This window comes from Trachypithecus francoisi, unplaced genomic scaffold, assembly GCF_009764315.1.
Source record: "Trachypithecus francoisi isolate TF-2019V2 unplaced genomic scaffold, Tfra_2.0 Contig01440, whole genome shotgun sequence".
Lineage (NCBI taxonomy): Eukaryota > Metazoa > Chordata > Mammalia > Primates > Cercopithecidae > Trachypithecus > Trachypithecus francoisi.
In genome coordinates, this window is record NW_022681431.1 from 607444 (window position 1) to 632645 (window position 25202).

A 25202-nucleotide genomic window follows, 5' to 3' on the forward strand; every position below is an offset into this window, starting at 1 on the left:
AACAACTCTGAAAGGTCACCTAGGCTTCAGAGCTTTCCAAGGAATACACGGAGGCTGAAGTTGTCATTGCATGGCAGCTCAATCCAACTCTGTTCCCCCTCAGTCTACCTTCCTTATGTCCAATCATGTCTGTCTCTTGAGAACACTCACCAATATGCCTTTCCAGGAAATTCTTGGTCTTACAGTCTGATTCCAAGAATTCCAATCATGTCATACCCCTTTTTTATATTTTGAAAATTCTGTCTCAATACCTGGCACAGTGGTTTATGCATAACCCTAATTGGTTCTTTATAACTTTTTTTAAAAAGTGGGTTAGGTCTCATAATCTAATAATGATAATGTTCAAAACCTTAATAGTATTTGAGTTCAACTACATTATAAATTGAGAAGGCTCTGTTTAATTAAAAATGTAGAATAATATAAAGACATAAAGAGATTAAAGAGCCATATTATGCATGTCTTATAATTTTGTTCTTTACCTTTGGATTATCTTACCTTAAAATAAGGAGTTCAATTATCTAATAAGTATAAGAAACTTTTGACTTCACTAGTAATAAAAAGGTCCTTTAATATGCAATTCCTTTTTGGTTCCATATAACTACATAAGGGAATATTAGAAATGCAGATCACAAAGCATGTAGAACCTCCTGCTGTTGTGTGTGTGGGTGTATGTGTGTGTAGCATTGGAGTTAACACAAAATACAAAAAGAAAACTACAAATACATTAAGTGGGAGAATGATCTCACAACTCTGATATATCCACAAAATGCTAAATGTGAAATTAAATATTTGATTAATATTTGCTTGGGATATATCTTTAAATGGAAATTCTACTAGTTTTCAATTGTAAATGTTCATCTTCTAAAAAATCATTTAGTATTCTGACTTAATTCCGCAAAAGAAACAACATAAAAAATAATGTCCATTGGGGAGTTATACATGATATAAATGATGAATTGATGGGTGCTGACGAGTTGATGGGTGCAGCACACCAACATGGCACAAGTATACATATGTAACAAACCTGCACATTATGCACATGTACCCTAGAACTTAAAGTATAATAAAAAAAAAAAGTCTGGTGATCTATCTAAAACTCTGTGTTCTAAAGTATTGAATTTGTTCTACATTAAGACCTCAATGATTTGGGCCAGCAGAACCCTAGATCCGGGCTAGGATGAGTTGCTTTAATCTGGAGTCTGCTGTCTTTTCCATTTTGTTTTTGTTTCTTCTTTTCTGTCCAGTCCAGGGTTCAGAACTCACTGATGAAGAAACCTTAGAAATGAATGCAATGCCTTAGCAACAGGGAAGCACTGGGGGTAACTTTGTGGGGATACTCTTGGAAATGAAACAGGCTTGTCCCAGAGGCTGCCTGGACATAAAAAATATATTCTTCAACATTTTCCTCTCTCTTACAATTCGTTTAGTCTAGAATTTAAATGAAATCTGTGTCATGGATTACTCAAAGAACATCTTACAAACAAGGCCAATATATAAAAGAGATAAAGCTCAGTCAACTTGGCTGGGACAGGTATAGGAAGGGAGTTTTGGGGGTGCCCTAGAGTACATGGTGGGAGTAGCCCTGATTTATTTGGTTATTAGTGCTTGTTCGCATCATTCTCTGCATTTCATATTATAACTAATTTGGTAAATGCTTATCTAGTAAATTACTACAGTCCTGATACAAAGATGGGGCCTTCAAAATGAATAAACAAAACAACAACAACATGGATAAAGCAATCTACAGTAAAGATGAAACAACGAGAGTCAATTTCATAACATCACTGGATTTTCCTTTGAAGGAATCTACTGATTCAGGAGGTCATCTGGATTATACCAGCTTGTTAAAGTAGAAAGACTAGAGAATCGCTAAAACCCAACAATGACAACAAAAATCTAAGGCGTATAGACGATTGATTGAAAAATAAATGAAACAAGAACAGAGAGTATTCATTAAATACCCAAAACATCAAGGATTAAGGAGGTTTTCAAGTGATGGCATCTCAGGACTCCATGAGGATACAGAGTAAACAATTCCTTTACTTTCAGATTTCTGTTACATGATTCCAAATACTTCGATATGTGATTTTCAGACTACTCAGATGGTTGGCTTATATTCTTATTGTTTCACTTCGAAATTTGGTATGCGGTTGATTCAGCTCAAAACTATAGTCAAGAAGGCTGTCTGTGTAAACTTTGTATATTCACATGAAATCCTTGCTTAAACCTTTCAGTGACTTCAACTGTCTTTAAGACGTGAGCACAGAGGCCATCAAATGCCTGGGACAGAATTAATTATCAATCTGTTAGCAAGAAGGTAGAAAAATATGGGAAAATATTTAATATGTAATTAGAGCTTTGAGACAACTAGGTTTGAAATGAATAAAGTGAAGACTGTGAAAATGACGTAACAGTTATTATTACTCCTCAGTACTATGAATTATACTCTTGGTTGCTATGTTGTGGCATGCTGCTCGCTTGCCATTTTATATTGCCCAGAAGTGACTGGCAGTTGTTATTTTTCTTGGATGAAAATATGAGTTGAATTCAATAAATCAACATTGGTCTATGGAAAAACTAAATTTTTCTCATTGTAATGATGATAACATGCAAAGTACTATTCATATGACTAAAATCTTAGGTTGCAGGAATGATTTTAAAATTTTTTTATGCTATTAATCTATTCAATTCTAACCTATCATTCATATGTGTTCATTTTTTCCCGTATTTCTTTTGGTTTTATGAATTCTGCTCCAGATACTTAATTAACCAGATGACTACAAACTAAACACAAGGGAGAAAATCAAGTTTGCCAGCCCCCAAAATTATTTAAGTATTATGTGTTCAGAGCTTAGTATTATATATATAAAGATACAAGTTATTCTCAACAGAATGAAATTCCAAGATTCAAAGTGGAAAGATGTATATGAGGAGGTGACTGTGAAGATGGAATAACCAATCACAGACAAGAATGTCTTGAGTTAACATGTAAATGAATTGGAAACAGACGTCAGTATCTTAAAACAATAAGAAATGAGAGAATTTTGAACTTATTTAAAATATAAAAGTAAATGACTGTGGAAATATTTCTGTTTGGTCCAGAGTTAATGAATTGCACATTTATTTATTATTTCAAAATTCAGACTAGGTGAATGAAATCCTCTATGCTTTTAAATCCTAGAATTCTAAGAAATATCACATTGTAATAATCATTGAACAATTTCTTTTTTAGAAACATTTTTTTCTAGCTCTCTGGTGGCTCCATTCTTCTTTAAAAAGCTATAATTTTGCCTATTTTTCTTTCTCATAAACAATGAGGATCTTACCAACAGAAGCAAATCTTTCTTTAAAAATCCACATACTTTAACATGATGGCTTTGCATGTCAAAATAAAATTGTCATATTCAAAAGCATTACATCAAAAGACATTCTTTTCTAAGACTATTTCATTTGTGTTTAAATGTTTTAATTAAAAACTGCATTAATTCAAATTTTTTGATGTTTCTGAATAAGTTGTCTAAACTTTCCTTAAAAATTCCACGTATATCATTTTTTCCTGTAGTGTGTTGACTGTTTCTTTTCTCAGGATATGAAAGCTAATAATAACACATGTGACATTATAAAATACTGTTTAAATTCTAGCCAATTTTACATATTACCTTGAATTCTTTCCCCAAGACTTCAGTGAAAATAAACATTTGCAGTTTCTACTTGTAAAAGGCAGTACTTTATCCTTCTGTTTTGTTTTAAGATTGAACAGCATTAGGGAAAATTGCCAATCTTCTTAAAAAAATTCATCTGATAACCATTTAAGCAAACATATAGTATATAATAACATGGTGAAACAAAATAAAGCTATCACTAAAATTTTGCCTTTAAATTTAATTTTAAAAGATACTTTAAAATGATGTGAAAGGTAGAATTTCAATATTTTTTTTAATTTTATTACCTCTCACTAATATATCACAAGCACAGTGACTTTAGTTTAATGATCATATCTATGGGATATGTGATTGGGTTTAGAGATATAAAGTGTGGTTTACATTGAAATTACTAAGGGAAAACCTTGGTTGTTTTTCTTTTGTTTTTGGATCAGTTTTATTTTTGCTTATATGTGGTATAGTTGGAAGAAATGCAAATGACATTTTATAGTTTCATAGAAGAATCAGTTTTCAAATATACCTAAAGTATGGCCTAGTTTATTGCAAAGGTAATACCGTGCAATGATCCATTAGGAAATAAACCAAATGAAGTAATCCTTGTCAATGTACCTGCAGCATATTTATTATTTGCAGCAAAGACGTTCACATGTGCAACATTGAGTTGCTTCACTGAATAACTGACTGAACCATGAAAACTCAAATGTAGCATTTCTTTATGGGGAGTTGCACAGTCTTTAAAATCTGATGGAGTTCTTGACAGTCTTCCCAGAAATGTGTAAATGTATACATTTAAAAATTTTGTATAAAAATATGTAAAAGCATGCATATATAAATTATGCATGCACACTATACATTGGTAACAATAAGCAAATCTGCATTTGTGGTTTCTGTGTTTATCCTGAGCAACAGTTTTATACATAATTAATATCATTTATACTGACAGATTATATGACTACATAAGAACTTAATAATTACTAATTTGGTTTGCTTTAAAAATTCTGCATAGTTAAGAATTATTCAACACAGGCTTTTTGAAAATAACACCAAAATAACACTTCAGAAAATAACATGTTATTTTTGAAAAATAACATCTGATGCGAATATATATACACACACACAAGTACACAAATATATGCATATATAATCTATTTTATGTGTATACATATATACACATTCATTCATACACATATACATATGTAAACATGTATATGTAAAATCTGTGGTGGATGTATGATTTAGAAAATTATGTTAGAAGCATGTAACCTACACTATGCTTTGATGAGCCAGCCATTGTTTTTTATTGCTCAGTAAACCTCTTCTTGTGCACATTGAGTATTCAAATATTAGTGACATTTTGTTTCCGATATGATAACAGCTCAAGCCAATTTATATTAGTCCTGTGAATCCGGGTGTATTATAGTGTTCAGGAGCCTTGAGGGTCTGGATACCATATCCTGTGTACTCTTGATGATGATCTTGGTTATTCTACACAGTGGAATGCTAGACTCTCCTTGTTCCTTCAGTTACTTATTTTACAAACAGCATTTTTTTTTCTTGTTATCTGGGGCTTGGCTCTTTTCTTCATAAATATTTGATTAATACTGATTTAATGAATATCTGCACTTAAAGTATCTTTAAGAAAAACAACTACCACAAAACCTCAGCGATTTTAATGTTCAGCTTTAAAACCTTTCATGAAACAATCCTATATTTATTAATACCAGGAACAACTCAAGCCACTGAAGAAAGAGGGATATCAGTGTACTGCTGTACAGTGAATCAAAGCACTTTACATAAAATGATACAGGGGCTGTGGGTTGTTTATGGAAGAGTCTAGTATGAAAGGTATTGTGAGACTGTGTCAAAAGAACCAAACAGAATTTAGGAGAGAAATTGATGAGCTTGGTGACATGACACAATAGGCCTCTTCTTTTTACTAATGTGTGTTTTGACAGTGGATAACTTACATTTTAACTTTTTCATTTTTTTATGAAATACATCTCAGAAATCTATATTAATGCTTAATTTTCAGCATGATCTATACATAGAATTAATGAAAAATCTGATGATGACTCACTGGTCCTATTCTAAGAATAAGTTTAAAAGAAAAATAATCTTATTGAAAAACAGGCATTTAGAAACCCAGACACCTTACACACAAAAGGAAAGCCAAATTTCTGTGGTTGTTACTGTGGTCACCACTATAAACAGATTTCATAGCAGCAAATCAAAGGTAACCTTAATTATGAAATGAAGGTGGGCATGCTGTCAAATTGTCATTATAGAGCAGAGGGTTAGTTCATTATAGTTTGATGTATTAAGTAGGTGTTCTTCGAATTTCATATTTCTACTTAAAATTAAAACATTTGTTCATGGTAAAAAGAACTGCTCCGTAGGCTATCACCGTTTTCTCTCTCTTCTTAAGTATCTAGACTGTTATTACATATCATTTATTCCTTAAGCTCCAAATTGTGGGGGAAAGTATCTGTTTAATCTCTCACAGACAAAATTCTTCATTCTGATATTCCAACCAGAAAATTGATCCATGGCCCAATAATTACTTTTGAACTGTAATGAAAAGGGTGTACCTAAAAGAATAGCAACACCAATAACAAGAAAAAAGAAAATGCCCCCACACAAATTGAAACAATTATTCCCCTCTAACCAAAAGTGTAGCTTCATCCATGTCTGCAAAGGACATGGTCTCATTCCTTTTTATGACTGCATAGTATTCCATGGTGTATATGTATGACATTTTCTTTATCCAGTCTATCATTGGTGTGCATTTGGGTTGGTTCCATGTCTTTGCTACTGTAAACAGTGCTTTAATAAACATACATGTACATGTGTCTTTATAGAAGAATGATTTATATTCCTTTGGATCTATACTCAGTAATGGGGTTGCTGGGTCAAATGATATTTCTGAGTCTAGATCCCTGAGGAATTGTCACATTGACTTCCACAATGGTTGAACTAATTTACATTCCCACATTAAACCTAGATGGCGGGTCGATAGGTGCAGCAAACCACCATGGCACACGTATACATACGTATGTAACAAACCTGCACGTTCTGCACATGTATCCTGGAACTTAAAAAATAAGAAAAATAGGCCAGGCGCGGGGGCTCACGACTGTAATCCCAGCACTTTGGGAGGCTGAGGTGGGTGGATCACGAGGTTAGGAGATCAAGACCATCCTGGCTAACACAGTGAAAGCTAGTCTCTACTACAAATACAAAAAGTTAGACGGGCGTGGTGGCAGGTGCCTGTAATCCCAGCTACTCGGGAGGCTGAGGCAGGAGAATGGAGTGAACCTGGGGGGCGGAGCTTGCAGTGAGCCGAGATGACGCCACAGCACTCCAGCCTGGGCAACAGAGCAAGACTCCGTCTCAAAATATATATATATATGTATATATATATATATGTGTGTGTGTGTGTGTATGTACTTCTGTGTAACTGTATTGACTACATTTATAAACACAGGGGTAACTGAAGAAAGACTAAGCAACTGCACACATTCTTCAACACATTGTTATGAATTATGAGACACTCACTCACTGAAATTTGTATATTCCAAGAGAGAAAGTGGACGCCATTGGTAATTATATCAGGGAGAAAAGAACTGCCCTGCAGGATAGTAGCAGATGCTTTAAAAAGTGAATTATCTTGCCAGTTCCTCCTATTCCCAATATATGCAGTATTATCATAGCCTGTATAGCATTTCACTGTTTACATACTTACCTCCTTTTGCTGGAATGTAAGCTGTTTAAAGATAGGGAATACGTTTTATTCTTCTCCAAGTCTTTTTCACATAGCCTAGTGCATGGCATGTAGTAGATGTTCAATAAATATTATATTCCATAAAAATGTTTTAGATATAAATAACATAGGGAATTTAATTTCTATGTAAATATTTAAACCATGCATATCTGTCATTTAAATGATATATTTTCATTCTTCTTGCAATTGCAGCAAATCTATCATATTTTAAAATCAGAGCATTATCTTCTGAGTCCTATTTTAGACTTGACTTTCATTTTAAAGGTAGTGAACAAGCAATCCAAACTTGTTTTTTTGTGTTAAGCTACCATGGACATAAAAAATAATATGATGCTATGATTTTCACTAAACTAGGAAAGGTTATTTTGGAACTAACGGGATTTTAGATATTTGAAGTGGTAATTACTTCCTCCATAAATATTACCTTCTAGTGTCAAATACTATTTTCCTGCTGCATTTCAACTCTTTCCTTAAGGGAAAATGTCTTTTATTCACAATTTACACATGAAGCATTTCAAACCAAAGCAGTTTCCTCCTTTCACAGTATATTATTCCATGTGGAATAATTTGTTTTAATAGCATTGTAAAGTCTACTAAGTATCATAATAATAATGACAGTACCTTACATTTATTCAGTACTTATTCTGTGCCAATCATTTCACTAAGCACTTTTTATATGTGCCCTTTCATTTAATTCCCACAGACAATTTTTGATGTGGGTGATTTTATATATTTCTGTATATAAACCTATTATCTATTAATCAATCTATCTGTGTCTATATCAATCTAAATATCTTTAATTATTATGTATCCATCCATCTACATCTATCTCTATCATCTCTTTCTCTTCACCAATCAATCAATCTATCTGTCCATCCGTCCATCCATCATCATCTGTCGTCTATCATTCATCACATCTTAGAGAAACAATTTTCTAACTGGTAAGCAATGCAGTCAGGACAATAGCGTAGGGAAAGCCGTCTCCAGATTTTGCATTCTTGGTTCTTTAAAGCTCTGAGTATCTAGCAATGAAATTTAATTAGCACATTTTGAATAATTCTTGATACATGACTTGTTTCAGTGAAGTACTTGTGTTATCATTTATAAAACAAATAACATGTTTCTAGGGTTGTACTTAATCAAATAAATTAAATATTTTTAAGTCGCTATGGCTAAGATTCCAACAGTATTTCTTCTATATTGAATGAATATCAACCCTTACCTGATGATCATCAACATTTACACGTAAAGACTGTCTGTTATCATTTAGAACTCACCGTAGTCTTGGGTTTGGTTCCAGAATTGGCCACTGGGGTGGAAGATGGGAGGTCCGTGGACTCAGTGTTAGAAGGCAAATTTACTTGTGTCTGATTTGCTGAAATAGTATCTGCTCCACTTTCAGATCCTGATTCCATATCCTATTAAAAACAAATGCACTGGTATGAAGGATGTGCAAATGTTCCCAAATGCCCTTGTGCCTACCTCCAGCACTTTGTCACTTCTTCCTTCTCCCAATACACATGAATACACTAAAGAGTTGCTGACAACTGACACTGACGTGTCACACATAATGATGCATTATTTTGTAAGAACCATTGTGCTCATCAGAGGGTCTGCAAATACTTGAGAAAGAGGTACCATATTGTTTGGTAATTTAACAGCTTAGTGTGCATTGGAAGGGCCAGGAGTGTGGCTAGGTAGGGCACTGCAGAGAAGTTAGAAGGCAGAAGCCCACAGCCACACCTTCCTTACTGTATGACCTTGAATCACTCACTGACACTCCTCTGGCTATACAGTGCTGCCCAGAGTTCCTCACAGGGACACTGGATTTCAAATACAAAGAGAGTTCTCATTTCTCCTTACCTCAATCTCTTCTATGTTCCTATTCAACCTCTATGGTGACAACTATTACGGTGGACTGGAATAGTTTAGCTCAAATGTCTATCTAATAAATTGAGGGCAGGAATTATGTTTTGTCATGTGTCATTCAATTCCCTTATTTGAAAATGGGTATAATGATAGTAGAAACTCATGGAGTTTCATGAGCATAAAGCAAAGTGCTTGTAATTGGCTCCTAATAATTTTCATTAAATGCTAGCTACTCCCATAAATATTGTTATTATTAATATTATTATGTTTTCTTAGCAACTACTACATAGTGTGAGGTCAAGACATTCTGTTGAGTGGATATAATTACCTGGTAACCTCTGCAAAGGCTGTGCATTTAATATATCATATGCTTTCTTTGAGTTATAGGTGGTTTGATTGCACAGAGGAAAGGTGGGAGGGGGGAATTGCAGAGGGGATGGAGCAAAGGCACCTATCGCTCTAGGCTTTCAATCTGAGAAAACTGTGAGTTAAATATCTCTATGTATCCTCTTTATACATCTCAACTTTGCCATGGTTCACATGGTCAAATATCAGGTCCTGCACCCCTACTCTCTGGTCTTAGCTTTGCCATTCTCTTGCATCTTGGTCCTGCCTGCTCTTGGTCACTTCTTTTAATACAGTAAGCTGATGTCTACAGCAGGGACTAGGTCCTATGCTCTTTCTTGTCCCTTGTCCCAGTGTTTCCCTTTGCTGGCCCTTTCTTGTCACTCCGATCTCAGCTTGAATATTACTACCTCAGAGCAGCATCCGTTGACATTTTCAACCAAAGAACTTTCCTCTTTTCAACCTCTATAGCATATCATTCTCTATTTTACAATCCTCTTTGCTTGTTAATCTACTACATATTGTATCTATCTATCTATCTATCTATCTATCTATCTATCTATCTGTCTATGTATCTTCTATGAATTTGCCTATCTACCTATCCATCTATGCATCCATCTCTCTCTATAATTCTTCTCTGTCTTCCTCTGTTAGAATCTGTGTAGAGCAGGGACTTTACCTGTCTTGTTTACTGATGTGTCCACAGGTGTTAGTATAGTGCCTGGCAGATAGAACTTGATCATTAAATACAGTTTTATGAAGAAACAACTAGACTGACAAATATTAATCCCTTTCCCTTTTTTTTTTTTTTTTTTGAGACAGAGTCTCGCTCTGTCGCCCAGGCTGGAGTGCAGTGGGGCGATCTCAGCTCACTGCAAGCTCCGCCTCCCAGGTTCACGCCATTCTCCTGCCTCAGCCTCCCGAGTAGCTGGGACTATAGGTGCCCGCCACCGCGCCCGGCTAATATTTTTGTATTTTCAGTAGAGACGGGGTTTCACTATGTTAGCCAGGATGGTCTTGATCTCCTGACCTTGTGATCCGCCCACCTCGGCCTCCCAAAGTGCTGGGATTACAGGCGTGAGCCACTGTGCCTGGCCACCTTTCCTTTCTTAATTCTCATAATAGAAGTAATTTTATAATTTCTGCTATAAAATTATGTGATAAAAGCATTGAAACTAAATTTTCTTCAGTTGGAAGGGTGCAAAAGACATATGCAGCGAAAAATAATGTTATACTCTCTTTAAATGTATGTGTGCGTGTGTGCGTGTGTGTGTGTGTGTGTGTGTGTGTGTGCATGTGTGTAAAAGACATAACTCTGACCAAATATCTGATGCCTGGAGTGATTTTGGATCAGGGCCATGTCTTTTTTTTTTTTTTTTTGCATAGAAAAGACAAACAGCATTTTACCTTAAGAATATGATTCATTAGAATTTCAAATTGGATCAGCATCAAGTAGTCCTAAATAGCAGATAATTTATAAACATTGAATGCATAGTCGTAAGTAGCAGGTAATTTATAAGTCATTTATATTTGACCTTTAGGTATATTAGAAATATTTTGCATTAATTTCCTCTTTGTGATTTGATTAGATAAATAATAGAGTAATCTTGCATCTTTCGAACCATATAATGCTTCCAAGGTGAAATAATAACTTTTAAAAACTCTACCATTTATTGCATTTTTACCGTTGGCAGACAAGGCTGTACAACCATTATCTGCTTCAATGTTCATCAACTCTATGTGGAAGGCACCATCATCACACGAGAGATGGTGGGTGAAGCCAAGGCTTAAGGTAGATAACTTGACCAAAGTCATATCCCAAGGCAGAGCTGGCATTAGAGTTCAGGTCTGTCTGACCCCAGAATTCAACTTTTTAAAGTAACCACCATGATATTCTGCAGGGGCCTCAAACAAAACTAAATAAATAATTTTAATAGGATCATCAATGTGTAGTTTAGTACAAATCTTTATTATTTTCTCTTCTGTCCTCTGTTCAATTTGAGAAATTACCCAAAAGCTCTCCCAAGATCTTTCACATCCATTCTCTCCTTTAATTTTCCACTGCTACCATAAGCAAATCAAGCAGTCAATAAACCCTGGGTAATCGTTACAACTGCCAACTCATAATTTCCCTGTGACCTAGCCCCCCACCTTGCTTTGTGTAATTAATCCTACAAGACATCTTCCTGCAAGACTGCATCCATCAGTGTTATCCTATGCCTCCATTTATGCCAGGCAATGGGAATATAGAGCTCTCTGTGGGGTTTATATCATGGCAGGGACTCCAGTGATGTGTGTACTAGAAGTGCTTATACCACTCAACCCACTCAGGGAAGGGTGCATCTTGTGGTCCATTGGTTGTTCTGATCTGGAGATCACAAGAAAAGGTCTCACTGGTGACCCTCAATATGGAGAAGGGAATGGAAGCTGCGGTAATTCCCAGGGAGAATATTCAAAGGCAGACAAAGGGAGAATTGAGTCTAGAATCTTGATATAGGATTTCAGAGGCAGTTGTATGAAGAGGAGCCATTGAAGGGTCTGGAAAGCAACTGTTGAAGAATACAAGGAAAAATAGGAGAGTGGCCAGAAGCCAGGGGAGGAGTGAAAGTGAAGGAAGAGAAGCAATTCAATCGCATCTGATGCTGTGGGGAGAGACTGAACAGGCACTACTGGATTTGTCAGATAAGACAAGCAGTGGGGAGAAATGATGGAGCAATAGCCAATAATTAAGAAAGACGCTGTGTGTGATGGCTCATGCCTGTAATCTCAAGACATTGGGGGGCGAAGGTGGGAAAACTGTTTGAGGCCAGGAGCTCTAGACTAGCCTGGGCAACATAGAGAAACCCCATCTCTTCAATAATTAAAAAAAAAAATTAGCCAGTCATGGTGATATATGCCTATATTCCCAGCAACCCAGGAGGCTGAGGCAGGAGGATTGCTTGAGCCCAGGAGTTTGAGGCTGCAGTGATTTATTTATTGTGCCAGTGCACTCCAGCCTGAGCAACAAATATTAAGCATGCAAATTAAAAGAACAAGACCTTGGCTGGGCATAGTGGCTCATGCCTGTAATCCCAGCACCTTTGGAGGCCGAGGTGGGCAGATCATGAGGTCAGGAGATACAGACCATTCTGGCCAACATGGTGAAACCCTGTCTCTACTAAAAATTCAGAAATTAGCTGGGCATGGTGGTGCATGCTTGTAATCACAGCTACTTGGGAGGCTGAGGCAGGAGAATCATTTGAACTCGGGAGGCGGAGCTTGCAGTGAGCCGAGATCGCGCCACTGCACTCCAGCGACACAATGAGACTTCATCTCAAAAAACAAACAAGCAAACAAAAACAAGACCTTGTCTCTAAAAAATAAAAATAAATTATAAATCAGGAAAGAAATATAAGATGAAGAGAAGATTAAAGTTTGGCTTAAAAATGAAGGGATGAACTACGGCAATATCTGAAAGAGGGTCAAGAGAAAAAAGAACAATTAACTCTTCCCCATCCACATCTCTTCTCCTACCCACTAACAGCAGAGTCAAACTAAGAAAGGATTTATTGAATAGGTAGGTGGTGGAGAAAATACAGAATGCTGTGGTGAGAGACTGCTTTGGCACTGCTGGATTTGTCAGATGAGAGAAGGGGTGGGGAGAAATGGTGGAGCAATAGCCAACAATTAAATCAAGAAAGAGGTTGAGTGTGATGGCTCATGCCTGTAATCCCAACACATTGGGAGGCTGAGGTGGAAAGATTGTTTGAGGCCAGGAGCCCTAGAACATAGAGCTGGGCAACATAGAGAAACCCCATCTCTACAAAAAAAAAAAAAAAAAAAAATAGCCAGCCACGGTGATGCAAGCCTGTAGTCCCAACTATACTTGCTATTGAGAAAAAGGGTGAAGACTAATAGGAAGAGAGCAATGGAATTTGAACCTAAGTGAGAATCTGAATAATTGGTAGAGCAAAGCAGGAGGTGGGAAGGAATGGGGATGAGAATGGAGACAGATCAGTATTAGATGACAGGAGCAACACATCTTTTATTGGTGTTGGAGGAGAGAAAGAAGCAAAGAGGCACCTATAGCTGTTTGCAGGTGTGATGCTGGGACATCTTTCAGTGGTCTCATTTTTCTATGAGAAGAGGAAGTGAAGGGTGTTAAGAGGTAAGGATGCTAAGAGATAAGTGCAAGTAAGATTGTTGAATGGCTACCTTGAAATATGGGAGAAGATCTAGGGAGACCAAAAGATACTGCAGAACAGCAGGGGAGGCCCAGACAAAGGTGGTAGAGTGGTTCTGGCCTGTATGTGTCTGAACTTCCCTGTGATATCACTGAAATATCCCAAGAGACTGTCAACATTCCCTTAATTAAACATTGACTGCAAAACTATTCCTAATTCAAACTTCAAAATATGTCATTATTAGGAAGAAAACGCCCTGACTGTCTGACAACCAGGGAATTCTGGTTCTGGAAATTGTACTTATCTCATTGTAAATAAAATATTGGCATGTTGGGAAGGCTTCTAATATAGCAGAATGAGCATAGGCTTTGGAGTCTGACAGATGTGCAAATCTCACCTGCTGGGTGACCTTTGGTAAATAACTCACCGCTCCCCATCAGTGTGAATGCAGGTAAATTACTCATCCTCTCTCTCTGAAGCTCAGATTTCTTATGGTAGGACTGTCAAGAGGTTAAATGAAGTAACTTACATAAAGGTTAGCACTCACTAAATACTTAGTCTTCATCTCATCCCCTGCCCCCATTGGCTATCTCAGTAAGCACCAAGAGACTGGCACACTGTGAGTGCCTGGATAAAATCAGGCTTGCAAGGGAGAAAACCACCAGATCCTGGGCTCTGTTGATTCATCAGGCCATAGCCAATTTATAAGGCTTTATCTACGCAGCCTCCTTTAAACCTTTTTCTCTACCTGTGCTTTAATTTGTTTTTACGTTAAAGACATCCTTAAAGACTATATTATTCTTGATAGTTTTTATTATATGCAGAACTTATTCTGGCATTTTCTCATAAATATTCTCAAACTGGGGTGGAGTTGAGGGGCAGTGAGTGTTTCACTGTGTGTCTTGTTCTTCCTGCTAATCTATAAATTCACAGTGAAGTATGAGGGTGGGGCAGAGGCAGTGTGTCCTCTGTATCTGGGCCAGTGCTCCTTGGTAGATGGTCAAGGTCCTAATCCTGCCATTATAATCCTCTTATTCCGCCACACAATTATCAAAAGGAGTGGAAACTTCTGTGGGAAAAAATTTGATGGTGAAAGAATGTTAAAATTAGCTTTAAATTCCAAGGAACATAAATAAAGAACAAGAGGTGACCCAGAAAAACATAAAGATCAAAAAGCAGTTTCCAGGGCTCTGGGATATGTCTTATTCATCTCTAGCTCAAGGCCTGGTGTGAGTGAGTCTAGTACAAGGGGGAGGAAGGAGAATTAACCATGTACTCTGTGCTTGATCCGTGCAATACCTCTTACATACATTTTTTTCATTTATGCCTCCCAAAGAGCCATTAGTTAGGAAATAATATCTCCATTTTTCACATGAACCCGCAATTGAGAAATTAAATAACTTTATGTTCCCAGAAAGTCATGTATAATACTGACATTTGAACTCAGACCTTCACACTCCAAAGTTCATAATGTTTCCACTGTATTAGTTTGCCTATACTGAATATCTCTATTTACAGACCTAACAAGTGTGATACTCCATGAGATAATGTGCGCAATATAAAATCCAGTTGACAATTTAAATGGAGGCAGAAGAATATGTATCAAATCATTTGATAGACAACAGTTATATTTCAGTAGATGCTTAAATTTATATATATGTTTTTCTACTGCTTTGATTTCAGATAAATACAAATTTCTTGATTTAATATGTTTATTATTGAATAACACAAGAATACATGAGTTGCATAGTGATTCATAGCTTAATTATAAGTAAACTCAACCATCACATTTCCTAGATCTGTACAAACTAAGTCATTTAATATGATGCTGATAGTAAATATGTAAAGCGTATAGTAGATCCTAGAATCTGTCTTCCAAATTTTGAGTGCTGGACTCTCAGAGGAGTGTCTCTATTATGTAAAACTGATGCATAATAAGATGAAATTCTCAGCTCTGTCTCTTTCACTGTATCTCACTAAGTGAATTTTAGAGTTTTCTCAAGTTAATCTCATCTAAATTCTTTCTTGTAGTGTGTTGGGCTAGTTCAACTAGCATCCATCCATGCATTCATCCATCCATCCATCCATCCATCCATCCATCCATCCATCCATCTATCCAGTTATTCATGTAGCAAATCTATAATAGGAATCTTCTACTTGCAATACAAATTTGTGGGACAGTGACAGACACAGTACTTGCTAATAGAGTCACATATCAGAGAAGACTGGCAATTAAGGAAGGTTCAATCACTACAAAGCATAATTTCCCAAGGTGACTTTCCTTCCTGTTTAATGAAAAACATGTTCTTTTGTATCACCCATTTCTCTGTGGCCTCTTTGCATAGAAGTATGCCTAGAATGTATGCATGATGCATAGAAGTATTTTGGTTATCTTTATGGTACTGTATTAGAGTCATAAGTTGTTAAATGCCATTAACAAGGATGTTTCCTTTGCAAGAGGGACTGTATAAAGTACAGAGATAAGACTCCTATGGGAAAATAAGTAGAAAGTGGAAATCTCACAGGAACATGCCGCCGCAGGTTCATTGGTGTGCCTGACGGAGAGGAGCTGGTGCTAAGGGCATTCTCTATGTCCTGATCAAGCTGGTCCAGTTTCATAATCAGCAGCACCATGGAGTCCAGCCGCGCCCTATCTCGATCTTCTCTTATTTCCTGAGGAACAGAACATGTTGTTACTGAATCTGAAAGGCCATTTCTTAATAAGAATAAAAAGTTCCCTGTTCTTCAATGCGACAAAAGGGACACTGGGTAATAGGCAGTCTTTAATTAGAAGAGAAGTTCCATTCTGTATCATCAATGGGCTCTTCATTGGGAAGATACTGACCTAGTGCCAAGAAAGCATTTTACATGAATATTAAATATATATCTTGTAAAGCAAAGTGCAGTGAAAAAAGAAGTATAACAACAATGAGTAATGGCACGTATTTACTATTTTCCCACTACTTATTTTTGGGAAAAATTACGTATTTTTCTTCTTTTTTGAGAGTACAACTTGATTATTTAAAAGGTACTAATAAGTGTTTGTGGCTAGACATTTAGGGATGCATATGAGATAATATTTTTGGAAGACTCTTTTGCAATATAGTAAAAACACTGGAAAAGAATTAAGCGAGGCAAGTTTTCTGTTTGCAAGGGAACAGTTTTCCTAGTATGGGGCCATTTACCCATGGCTACTTAAAGCTATATCCTAACTAAAATTTCTTCTTTTGAATTTCTTTTCTTTCACACACTTTTATAAAACAGCTCCCACAACAATTTGTATTTTTGTAAATGACTATGGTTACTTGCTCTCAATTCTCTATACTACGGACATATATTGATATAAATATTTTTGCTTATAGGAGTAAAGCTTCTCATTGAGCCTATAGAGTTACTTGGGCATGACTCTACCATTCTGGTGTGTTTAAGTCAAGTCAGTTAGTTCTAGGAATCTTCCAGATTCCCTATGTTGTGCAAGGTATTAGGATGGGTTAGGGTATTGGCTAAAAAAAAAAAAAAAAAACCATGGAAAGCACAGTTAGGTTCTTCAAAAGGAACATCTACAGAGAAATGTCATGCACTCAGGGTCGGCTCTTTCGAGGCAAGTCATCATTTGTGACTTACGTTGCCATCCTCTCCATCTGTCTGATTATATTGATCTGGGTGAAATCAGCTTTAAAAGGACCACCAGTGGCTGATCTCACTGGGAAAATACATCTTGACAGAAGCCTGAGGGCTCTCAATACAATGGTGGCAGATTGAGGATTCACCTTGGTGATGGTTCCTTGTGAGATGAATCTGATGACTGCCCGAATCACAACTTCCTTTTTTTTTTAAAATTTGCTGTTTATTTTAATCCTTCTAAATTCCCCCCAGCCACCATTAAAAGGCACCCCCAAAGAACAGGGTCTAGGATAATTTTGTGGGTTCATCTAATTTTACAGAACTTTCTATATCTTAAACAGCGAGAGCAGACTGTTAATATTACAGAGGCATTATCTTGGACATGTCGGATAATTGGTTTATCAGATTAAATTGGTCAATCAATTAATTAAGCTAACATCGGATATGTTACTTGAGTAAACTGAACTTGTGCATGGTTTAACAGATTAATGCAAATTGAAACAGCTAGCCCTGTTTTTACAAAGACAGATTAATTTTGAGAATACGTTAAGAATTTTTTGAGGCATGCTAATTCTTTCAGAATACCATGCTGTTGTTATTACTTCAGTCTCCTCCTATTGTTCCTGCTGTCTAAAACACTTAATAAGGCTGTGACAGAAAATTACATTTTTTTTTGTCATCATAAACTATTCTTGTTAAGGGGTCCATGATATTTGCGAACAAACAGACCTGTTCCTTTCCATGTATCCTATCCCTCACAGTAACAGAACTTTGTTACATTCAAATAAGTGTTATTGATAGTATGATCGTGCTTATAACTTATTTAGGTTAATTCCCTTCTAAATATTACAGATAATGGAAAAATCTGATTAAATAGTAATTAAATCCCTGAAATCACTCCTCCCACGGGCTTCATTATATACTTTTTTTTTTTTTTTTTTTTTTTTTTGAGACGGAGTCTCGCTCTGTCGCCCAAGCTGGAGTGCAGTGGCCGGATCTCAGCTCACTGCAAGCTCCACCTCTCGGGTTCACGCCATTCTCCTGCCTCAGCCTCCCGAGTAGCTGGGACTACAGGCGCCCGCCACCTCGCCCGGCTAGTTTTTTGTACTTTTTTAGTAGAGATGGGGTTTCACCGTGTTAGCCAGGATGGTCTCGATCTCCTGACCTTGTGATCTGCCCGCCTCGGCCTCCCAAAGTGCTGGGATTACAGGCTTGAGCCACCGCGCCCGGCCTATATACTTTCTTTTAAACCAAAGTTGTGTTTGGCAAGATGATGATCTTTGCATCTGTATTTCCACATATGATTTTGTGTGATCGTCTTTCCTTTCTCAGTTATAATGTCCTCAAGGACAAAGATTCGATTTTTCTACCTGGCAGACATAAGTCAAGTTATACACTGCTCATGCAATTCATTTTCAGGAATAATAATAATGAAATCAGTCGGAGCCACTGAAATAACACCTCCCAAAGCCTTAGAAAATATTTCTTGATATTTTCCAGCTACTATGTTAATGTTGGATACAGCAGTATATCCTGCAGCTATCCTAGACAGATCAGCAGTAGTCTCAGAAACAATTTGTCTTTGAATTAACTGGATGCTGACATTGTGCTTTAAAAACATTTTCAAATCCATGGGATGAAGATCAAATTATTTTAAATGATCTGCCAAAAGGATTGAAACCAAACATTCTTACTCTGTGATACTCCTTTAGAGAAATAAGGCTATTTTGATTCCTTTTTCTTCTTTGATGCATCCTTATTCACCATCCATTACATTTAGCCTGAAGGGTCAAGTACACAGACCAGTATCATATGTTACACATTCAAAAAAAAACTTCACAAAATAGAATGAAGGCAAACCTGATGCTTTGGATAAACACTATTGCTCTCGTTTTCAAAGCCCCAGTATTAATATTTCACAAAGTTTTAACCTTTCATATGTTGATGGCTACACTCTAGCAAATGTTTTCATGCTTGAAAACAGAGCAGCGTATTTGCAGATTTTGTCTAAGTGGACATCTACAGTGGACTTAAAAAACTCCCTGTCACTATAGTCCAGGAAGAGAAACTTCTTAACAAGTGAAGCTGCCTATAATGAAATTAGTATTTCAGTAACCTCTGTAAATCAAGACCAAGATGCTAAATTCTCTTCCCTCTCTCTTTCCTTCCTTCTTCCCTTTAGTCACTGGTCCAAGGGACTGAATATTTATCAGTAAGAAAGACAGCTAAAATCTCTGTTTTCCTGAATATTATAGTCAACCATAGGAAGACAATGAAAATCAACAGAGTCTTACGTAAGATAGTTTCAAACGGGAACAAATGTAAGAAGAAAATAAGTAGGGTACTGAGATACAGAGTAACTGCAAGGTTGTAGCCTGGTCACAGAAGAGCTCTTTGCAGAAGTGAGAGTTAAACCATGATGAGAGAGAGGGGGAGGATGAGATGGAGGAGATGATAGAGATAGAGAGACAGAGATAAAGACAGAAAAGAGAGAGAATAAGAAGGAGGAGGAGGAAAAGAAAGAGGAGGAGAAGTGGGGGAGGAAGGGAGCAGTGATTGCAAGGAAGTCAAAAAGGATGAGGAAAACTGGGAAAACAGTGTTCAAGCAGAGCGAAGAGTAACACAGTGATGTTAAGGAGGAAATGGGTTTGGTTAATAAGAGAATCAGAAAAAATAATAGGAAAGTTGAAGGAGGGGAAGTGAGAGGGAGAGGAAGTGAGTGCTGGTGCAACATGATGCTAGATTTAAATATGCGACACCATTTTTTGTTTTAAAGGTCGCTATAAAGTGGTAGGTTTCATTCTTTGTGTAATGGAGGCCACTGTCAAGATATAAGCAAAGGAGTGATTTAGTACATTTTATAAACTTTTAGATTTCTTTCTTTCTCCCTTCCTTCCTTTTTTTCCTTTTTGAAACGAGGTCTCACTCTGTTGCCCAGGGTGTACTGCGGTGCAGTGGCACGATCTTGGCTCACTGCAGCCTGGATCTCTCAGGATTCAAGTGATCCTTCTATCTCAGCCTCCCAAATAGCTGGTACTATAGGCACGTGCCACCAGATCTGGCTTTTTTTTTTTTTGTATATTTTGTAGAGACAGGATTTCGCCATGTTGCCCAGGCTGGTCTCAAACTCCTGGACTCAAGAGATACTCTCATCTCAGCTTCCCAAAGTGCTGGGATTACAGGTGTGAGCCACTGCATCTGGCCTAGGTTTCTTAATACATACTGTCAATCAAAATTTTTGAAACCTTACAATACTTTCCATCCAGCAATGCCCCATGACTAATGCATGCTCTTTATCGTAAGGTTATTTTTTCTAGTTTTGGTCTTGTTATGCTGAAGTCTAAATTGAACACATATTCAGTGACTGTAAAGAAATAACAGGTTATTTTATTACAAGACGCTATACATTTTAAGATCAAAGTGGAATAGGAAAAGGCACTGTTTGGGGAGTATATTTCTTAGGAGCAAGAAATGGGTGGGCCATGGTATATTGGTAAATGCTTAGCAACTGAATCTCCAAATAAAATGAAAGTTTTTATTTGGAGGATTTCCGTGGGGTAAATACTTGTGGATTTCTGTGGGGTAAATACTCGCCTGACCCATTTCAAGCTGCCAACAAGATGTTACTGACTGCAAGGTTGGAAGAAATGTGCACGATTGGCCCGTTTGAGCTGGTGTGAACCAGTGTCAGCTGGCATATGGTGACTCCAAAACACACTGGGGTAGGGGTCAGAAGGATGGAGAATTCTTCTTAGAATTTGACTTGAATAGAAACATTGATAGTTACGTATATAGTTATAATTATGGTTTAGTCAACATAATAGCATATTAAAATAATGCATTTCATTTTTTAAAATACATTTATTTTCCTTAATATTGGAAGGAATTTCCTGGGCAACAGGGATTAACATTACTAAGGAATTACCTGAGCAACAAGGTGCCCAGGTAAATTTTAGTATGAATTGTAGATTTAAATTTTGTCTACTTCTGGGACAGACATGGTGGCTCACGCCTGTAATCCTAACATTTTGGGAAGCAGAGGCGGGTGGATCACTTGAGGTGAGGAGTTGGAAACCAGCCTAGCCAACATGGTGAAACCCCATCTCTGCTAAAAAACGAAAAAAAAAAAATATATATATATGTGTATATATATATAGAGAGAGAGAGAGAGAGACAGGCATGGTGGCGGGCACCTGTAATCCTAGCTACTTGGGAGGCCTGAGGCAGGAGAATCACTTGAACCTGGGAGGTGGAGGCTGCAGTGAGTCAAGATTGCGCCATTGTACTCCAGCCTGGGCAATGAGAGTGAAACTCCATCTCAAATTAATTAATTAATTAATTAATTAATTTCATGTACTTCTGGAAGATTTTTTTTCAGTAGTGGCTCCTTTAGCTCTCTTCCTTGCTCTATTTATTATTTATGTTTGTAAACTTCTTTAAAATTAACTATAATTAACATGTTTTTTATTTCAACTTTTATCTTAGACTCAGAACTGCATGTGCAGGCTTGTTACATGGGTATATTGTGTGATGCTGAGGTCTGGGGTACGATTGATCATGTCACCCAGCTAGTGAGCATAATGCACAATATGTAGTTTTTCAACCCTTGCCTCCCTCCCTCCTTCTCCCCTCTGTGGTCCCCAGTGTCTGTTGTTCCCATCTTTATGTCTATGAGTGCCAACAGTTAATGTATTTTTATATTCACATTTATACTTAAGTCAAAACACAATTCTTTAAGTTACTGATATATCATTTGGATACTTCACTCAACAACAAATAATTCGGAAATATAAAAGTTCAAGGTTCCAGTGTCTTGAATTTGCAGATGAGAAAATTGAACTCCAGGGAGTTTTTAAAATCCTTTGGTAAAGTCAAGACTAGAGCCTGGCTCTTCCCACTCCCCTTCCTGTTAGTTTTTTAGTTCTACATGTTGGTTTCCCTCCATGTTAAACATTTTAAATTTTATGCCCACTTGGGTATCATGAATTCTCTCCTCAACTTCTGCATCCTGGTTTTTCTTCCTGTCAATATACAGAAACTGTGTTTTTGAAGAACGTCAATTACTACAACATTAATTGCAAGAAACCTGTGAAGTCGTCTTGCCCTGTTGTTTTCTTTTCTCTTTTCTTTTCTTTTTTTCCTTTTCTTTTCTTTTCTTTTCTTTTCTTTTCTCCTTCCTTCCTTCCTTCCTTCCTTCCTTCCTTCCTTCCTTCCTTCCTTCCTTCCTTTCTCTCTCTCTCTCCCTCTCTCTTTCTTTCTTTTTTGTTCTTTTTTTTTGGAGATGGAGTCCAGCTCTGTCTCCCAGGCTGGAGAGCAGTGACACAATCTTGGCTCACTGCAACCTCTGCCTCCCAGGTTCAAGCGATTCTCCTGCCTCAGCCTCCCGAGTAGCTGGGATTACAGGCTCCTGCCACCATCCCCAGCTAATTTTTGTATTTCTTTTTTTCAGTAGAGATGGGGTTTCACTGTGTTGGCCAGGCTGGTCTCGAACTTCTGACCTCATGATCTACCCGCCTCAGCCTCCTGAAGTGCTAAGATTACAAGCGTAAGCCACCGCGCCTGGCCTTGCCTAGTTCTTTAAACTTTTATTTAGCAATCATTTAAGGTATGTTTATTGACCACTATGTACTGTACACTGTTTTGGAGGAAGCAACCTATTTCATATTTGTGCAGCTATAAATTTTAAAAAAGGTTATAGTGTCAAATTCTGCCTTCCTCTGACTTCTCAGCTTCTTCCATAAGAACTAGACAGAAATAGCAGTGTCTATATTCCATGAAACAGTCTTTCAGATATTTGAAGAATGATGTGGTGCCCATGTTCTTTCATTTTTGGGTGAATCATCCTCAATTCCTTTAATTATTTCTCATATGACATGTTTTCAAATCCTCGTTAATTATGTTTACTCTTCTCTGGATATGACATAATTCTGTCAATGACTCGATTAACTGTTGGTGCCCAGAATTAAATATATTACTCTATGTGTTCTCTGACCAGGGCAGACTAGGCAAGTGCTTCTCCGTGTTCTATATACCCTCTTTAAAGCAGCCTAAGAATTTAGTGCCTGTTTAGAACATGAACAGGCTATTCTTAATGGAATAGCCACAATCTGCTTTTTTAATGAGGAAAAAGTATTTAGTTGACTGTGAGCTGAACTTGAGTCAAAGCTGTGATGTATGTCTCTTTTTCCCATTATGCGTCTGTGTAGTGCTAAGAAGAGAAACGTCCTGTTGCCTTGGGGACGGCAACCAGCTGCTGTCAAAGTTTAGATAATATATGTAGCTGCCGTGGAAGAAATTTCCAATTGTATCTCTTTCAGATATAGGTCAATAGATACGAGGCAAATTAGGAGAGAAATTTCAACTCAATTTGATTTACTGTCAGAAACCTAAGATGTCCAAGCCCATGGTGGTAACCTGGAAATCTGAAAGAAGCTCCTAATTTACTTGGAAGAGCTATTTAGTTCCCGGGCAGTGAATTCTCTTTGATTGCTGTGATGTATGGGGAAGATGAATAGGGTTTCTAGAGAATCATTCTTTCCTAAAAGTGTCAGATTCTGTGAGGCTTAAACAACAGGAGTCTCCTCTCTGCTTCTTTCCTTCCATCTGGGAAAGATAATCCCAACACCCCTCTTTCTACAAATGCTCTTAATTGAACAGCACAAACACAGCATGCACACAACGTGGTTGGGGAGGAGGTGCAAATTACCGGACATTTTGCAGACTGGAGAAACACAAAGTCCAGAAAAGAGTGTGCCTCTTCTAGAGAGACACAGGCTCTGTTTTCTGAATGCCAGCATTTGGAAGAGAACCAAAAAAGTTCAGTAAAATACCCAGATGCTTCCAAATAGTGGATGATTGGTTCGGCAAATAGAGCACTGCTTGAATGCTTTTCTTGTCAATGAACGGTGGCATCACATAATCATTATAATTTAAATGCTAAACCAGGAATAGAACTGAAACTTCCTGATTCAAGGTTCTGGCCCCTATGCTGTCTTCAATTCCATATGCGTCTTACTGGTTATTCTGGGCTGGTAATACTCCTTGCTCACCCATGAAAGAAAGGCACCTTTTAGCAAAAGACTTGGCTCAGTTTCATCCTGAAGTATTTGATCTCTGGCCAGCTGGACTGGTGTAAAAATCTCATATTAGCGTTATATGTTTCATTTGACAATAAATTTCTAATTCTAAACTTTCCTTTCTTAAAATAATATCCTGTTTAAGAAACCAGAAAGTTATTGTCTCTTTTTTTAGAGCAGTGAAGATTTTCATGCAAATTGACACTAAGAAGCTAAAGATAATGTAATTATCCAAAGTCAGAATTTCTAGTCAAGTTAAATCAGTCAGTCTTAATTTTTATTCCACTGTGTTTTCATGTGAAACTTATGTAGACTAGCAGGAAAGAAAACAAACCAACAGTTATTTCCTGTTTGCTAGATATATTGCATTCAACTCCAAGTTCTAGGCATATTATCTTTTATTAATAATATGTGCCACTCTGATTATAATATTAGGTCATGAAGATGGATAGATAATATTGTTATTTAAAGTTGCAACAAGCAATCTTTTAACTGACATGTAATCATTAATTAGTGATCATGGCTTTATATTATCTGTTTATATTTATCCCCTATTAATCTGCTTCCACTTAATAAGATGTGGTGAAGAAAACTGGTTTCTCTTTTGCTTGATTTTTAAACTCCAACTAGGCTTCAAATGGAGCACTGATTAGCCAGAACTTTCGTAAGTTGCCTACACAGT

At 37.0% G+C, this 25202-nt stretch overlaps 1 protein-coding gene across 2 annotated transcripts in view; it reads right to left on the minus strand.

Annotated features, from left to right (window-relative positions):
- Window positions 1-25202, minus strand: part of DLC1 (DLC1 Rho GTPase activating protein) — a 440905-nt gene that overhangs the window by 315597 nt on the left and 100106 nt on the right. For both annotated transcript variants that reach the window (XM_033225795.1, XM_033225844.1), the window contains 2 exons: window positions 16344-16493; window positions 8721-8861 (listed from right to left, as the gene is read on the minus strand). In XM_033225795.1, coding sequence (XP_033081686.1) covers window positions 8721-8861; window positions 16344-16493 — 291 coding nt within the window. The remainder of the gene's footprint in view (window positions 1-8720; window positions 8862-16343; window positions 16494-25202) is intronic.